General features: G+C 42.4%; 1 protein-coding gene across 1 annotated transcript in view; it reads right to left on the bottom strand.

Annotated features, from left to right (window-relative positions):
• LOC311375765 (multiple C2 and transmembrane domain-containing protein 1-like) overlaps nucleotides 1-5,000 on the bottom strand; it is a gene marked incomplete at both ends in the record, with an annotated part of 12,421 nt that overhangs the window by 5,659 nt on the left and 1,762 nt on the right. Inside the window, 2 exons of the mRNA XM_084490828.1 lie at nucleotides 862-964; nucleotides 1,818-1,920. Coding sequence (XP_084346954.1) covers nucleotides 862-964; nucleotides 1,818-1,920 — 206 coding nt within the window. The remainder of the gene's footprint in view (nucleotides 1-861; nucleotides 965-1,817; nucleotides 1,921-5,000) is intronic.

Raw genomic sequence — 5,000 nt, forward strand, 5'->3', positions numbered from 1 at the left:
GAAAAAAAAGAAGAAAGACTTACAGCATTAAAAATCACGTCTATTTCGAGAAAGATGACCCCTTTTGTTGGCCCTGTCAGCTCCTTGCTTTTCAAGGCGTAGGCTTTGCGTACTCCATTTTGGATCTGTGGGAGAAGGGACATGACAGGCGTCTGTCTGGCAATACCCGGCTGAATCCGTTCCCGGCGCGGCCTTTGAACCCCAGCTGCTGCCGCTGACAGGAAACCCAAAACAACTGTGGCAACTCTGACAAGTACCTGTTCATTACCCAGCGCACCCGGCTCCGTCACACCGACGCTAACTATCCTGGGGAATCACGCGGAACACGCAGATTACTAACTAACGCCTCCGTGGACGCACAGTCACGGCCGTACATTTACATAGATATGTTTCAGGACAAAGATATTTCATAGATCCGACAACCTTTATTTTTACTAATTTTTTTTTGAATGTGTATCTAATCATCCATCATCATCTGATAATGTGTGTTTCTTGGTTTTTGATTTTGCTATCGTTTTGTTTTTTTTGGGGTGGGGGGGGGGGGGGTTTGTAATCTTGTCATCTCCCCCCCCTCTTTGTGAAATACAGAACAGCAGAACAGCGGCGTGTCAGAAAATAACCCCGTCTTTTTATATCCTCCTCTGTGAGGAGTTTTTATCCCTTATCCGTTATTGTTTGTGTTCTTTCTGTTCTCCCACTGGGAACTAAATAGCACTAAGAAAAGCAAATAGGAAAAAAAAAGAATAAATATAAAAATATGTGTTATATAAATATATATAGTATATATATATATATATATATAGTATATATTATATATATATATATATAAATTCATATTTTTTTTAAAGCACAGTTGCTCACATTGAGGAGGGGAATCACTACTTTTCCGAGGAAATCTGCGCTTCTGTCCCGGTCTTCGTCATAAACAGTGACCTCCAGCACGGAGTGGATGTCCTTTATGTTACTGGGTCACAAACAAAGAGAAGCCGTCACAATACTCACAGGATAAGACTGCCTCACGTGGAGCATTCACACAACATTACATAACATGATAGTGATATGTGCACCGTCAAACTGTACTTTAAGAGCAATATGATAGTTGATCTTACTTTTTTTTTTTTTTTCTATTTTCTATTTTTCTATTAATTACTTGTAGTCCAACAGGCATGTCACCTTAAAACAAATCAAACCAATAAATGTCAATCAATGAAACATTACAAAATGGAGATGATTGCGATGAAAAGTAAACAATAATCTATACCTCTATCTATACTTAAAAAACCTGAAGTAATATACAAATAATGGTATTATTATTATTATTATTATTATTATTATTATTATTATTATTATTATTATTAATATAATATATCCTGGTGAAATGAAAGTCTTTTTTATAAATTTTATAATATAATAATAATAATTTGAATTTGCTTCAAATATATTATTCTTGTCATTTGATATTAAAATGTTTAAAAAATGATGTAATAACTAAAATATAGCAGATCAGAAATGTTAAGTATTAAGTTTAGAAGAAAATACAGTTGATATTTGTGTATAATATACTACCACAATTTTTTTTATTTTTTTCAGACAGTTTAAGGGAAAGGCAAATTCAGAGTTGATGTATTTTTAGTATGTGTGAGTGAGTGTGTGTGTGTGTGTGTGTGTGTGTGTGTGTGTGTGTGTGTGTGTGTGTGTGTGTGTGTGTGTGCATGCGTGCGTGCGTGCGTGCGTGCGTGCGTGCGCGCGTGCGTGCGCGCGTGCGTGTGCGTGAGTGCGTGTGTGTGTCTGCGGGGGGGCTAGGAGCAGTCACTCACAAGGTGAAGACCTTGTTCCAGTCTGGGCTGAGGTTCTTGTAGACGGTCTGCGTCTGCAGACGGTCGTTGCTGAGCTCCACCACGCAGAAGGGGTCGCTCTTGCCTGCCCCCGTCAGACACATGAACACCCGCGCTGGTTACAGTGTGTTCCCCTCGGCGGGGCAGCGGGACGCGTGCACATACAGTATATGCTCTGTTCATTTACATTCAAGAGAAAAGCCGTGCTAAATCCCCGTCCCGCACCCGAGCGCTCCACACAGCAGCATCGTATCGTGTTGTACCAGCCATTTTAGGATGGGTGTCTTCAGCTGGTGTGTGTGGGCAGCGCGTCTGGTGCGACGGTGTCTGTCTGTCCTGCTGGAGCTGCTGGCCATTACAATCAAAATGGTGGAAGACACCAACGTGGAGAAAGTAGCACATAAGCTGTGGGACAGCGCTACCCTTGGCTATCACCGTGAGGAGGAGGAGAGGAGGAGAAAAGGAGGAACACGAGGAGAAACGTGTGGGAGGGTGGTGGTGTGGCGACCTCGTGGTTGGCTCTAAAGGCCGCAGAGGTTCAGAGAGGACAATAAAAGCCGGTGTGAACGGGATTCAGAGCTGTTTTCTAATTAGCCGTCGCAAGACTGGCGCGAAGGCGAGGGAGAGAAATATGTACACAAAGGAAGGAGCTGAGGAGAGAAGGAGAGGAGACAGGGACTCTCAGTGGGAGAGGGAGAGAGCGGCACTCACTGGTGGCAACTGGAGAGGAATACTCTTTTTGAATTGTCATCAATTGTACATTTTGTGCAGTTATTGGGCCTGTAACATTTTTAAGTAGCAAGTATGCTGGCCACATTGATTGAAGATGTAAGAGATTTCAAGGTAAATAGATATTTAAACATTTTAAAAAGAGAGATAACGATTATTGAAAGTCTCACAGCTTCTATATAACGGAGGGTTTGTGTGAATACTAGTCAAAAAAGGTAATGGATTCTTACCAAACTTGTAATAAAAAATTGCTGCCAATTATGTTGGGTAAAAAAAAAATAGATGGAGAAAATGTGCAAAACAGTGATGAAATTCTCCTGAGAATAGCATATTATATTTATCATAGGTAATGTCCTAAATATCTTTTTATTTATCTACTAAATAAATACATGCATTATCTCCTCATTTATACATCTCACTTCCCTTCAACTGGCTTAATAAACAGTGGACAACAAAACTACATTGTAGCTTTGATAATTTGTATGTAATATAATAACATATATACACACACACACATGCATATATATATATATATATATATATATATATACTATGTTTTTATAATAATAATAATATTTATAATAAAAAAACAATAAAAAAAACAATATTAAAAACATTAAAAACAATAAACAATCAGACTTAAAGAACTTGTGTTAGGGGTGTGTGTGTGCATGCGCCTGTGTGTGTGTGTGTGTGTGTGTGTGTGTGTGTGTGTGTGTGTGTGTGTGTGTGTGTGTGCGCCTGTGTGTTTGTGCACCTATGCACTTATTCCTATTTCCCCTTTTGGTGTATTCTGTGTGTGTGTGTGTGTGTGTGTGTGTGTGTGTGTGTGTGTTGGAGCCATTGATTGGTGTGTTTTTCCTCCAATGTTGTGACAGTGAGGACATTTGAGTGGACCTTCCAAGTAAATGTCAGTGTGATCAATGGCCAGGTGTAGGTGTGACCTCTCCCTAACTGTCTATTGACGTGTGAGTGTTTGATGGAGGTATCGACAGTTTGGACCAAATGATACAGTCCACACTGGTCCTTTGTGTGGAACCACTGACTCCTCCACCAGTGTGTGCACACTCCTGATAAAATATAGAAATCCCTGGAAATACGTATTGAAAACGTACGCATATAGTATATTCGCAATGGTATGTCTTTTTGGAAGATAGGAGTAATACATACGAAAACTCTGTTTCATATTCCAGTCATAATAATAATGCTGCATCCTTTTTAATCGTCTCAGGGCTTCTGCTGCAGAATTGACTTACAAATCGACCCTGATTAAATTCTAATGCAATTGCCCAAATTAGGGCTTTGGTTATTTATTTTCCACAAATCCCCTCGCCTCCCTTCTGGCTGCACACCATTTTCACTCCAATATTCTGTTTTTTAATGACATGGCAATGTTGCCGCAGAGACCAGTTGTCAACGGTGATGAACTTTCACCCTACTGGCCGGCAGCAGTCGAGGCGGCTGTCTTAACCAATTACACGCTTGGGCTTGAGCGACACTCAGCGATCATCCAGGTAATGCCTGACCCCTCCTCCACAGCAGACTCAGGTTCAGAGCCGTCTCAGGGATAATGTGGAGGATGCATATGGTGAGCAGTCCAGGGACCCGGGGCTTAATTGCCTCGCTGCTGCAGGTCGGAATGAAGTGAGGAGCTGGGGCGGTGCTGCTCTCACTCACTCACACAACTTGGGAGTTTTCCTAGACGTCTGTATGACTGCAACTAATTAATAATTCGTCTGACTTTAATTTCTATATCGACTAAAATTACCAAAGGAAATCCGTCCCTCAAAGTGTCTGGTTCAAGATTATCATTTTTTATTTTTTTGCACCTGGTGTACTTTAGAGGGTGTGTGTGTGTGTGTGTGTGTGTGGGTGTGTGTGTGTGTCTATGCACGTGTGCCTGCTTGTGCCTGTGTGTGCCGGTTTGTGTGTGTGTGTGTGTGTGTGTGTGCGTGTGTGCCTGTTTTTGTGTGTGTGTCTGGGTTTCTGTGTAAATGTGTGTATATGTGTGTATATGTGTGCGTGTGTGTGCATGGGTGTGTGTATATGTGTGTATATGTGTGTGTGTGTGTGTGAGTGCCGGGCTAAGGGGTGGGTTACTATTGAAATGCTCTAACAGTATGGAATCCACTTAAAGGACGAGGGCTGTCAGACAGAAGGGATTGTTGGTTTTAGAGACTATTTTCAGTTATCCTACTCCTGCTGCAGTGCAGCTACTTCACAAAAACACTTCAATTAAGGGGAGAGAGATGGCCAGAGGGGGGAGGGGCGGGGGGGGGGGGGGTGCGGGGGGGGGGGAGGGAGAGCAGCGGGAGGGGGGGGGGCCACAGCCACTGTGTGAATGGAGCGGGAGGGTGAACTTGTCTCACGTTGACCTCTTGTCTCTCCCCCTCGCTCTCTCTCTCTCTCACCTTGCGGCTGACCCTCTCTGGGCTC

The sequence above is a fragment of the Micromesistius poutassou genome (genome assembly GCF_964030765.1).
Source record: "Micromesistius poutassou genome assembly, contig: SCAFFOLD_1136, whole genome shotgun sequence".
Taxonomy (NCBI): Eukaryota; Metazoa; Chordata; class Actinopteri; order Gadiformes; family Gadidae; genus Micromesistius; species Micromesistius poutassou.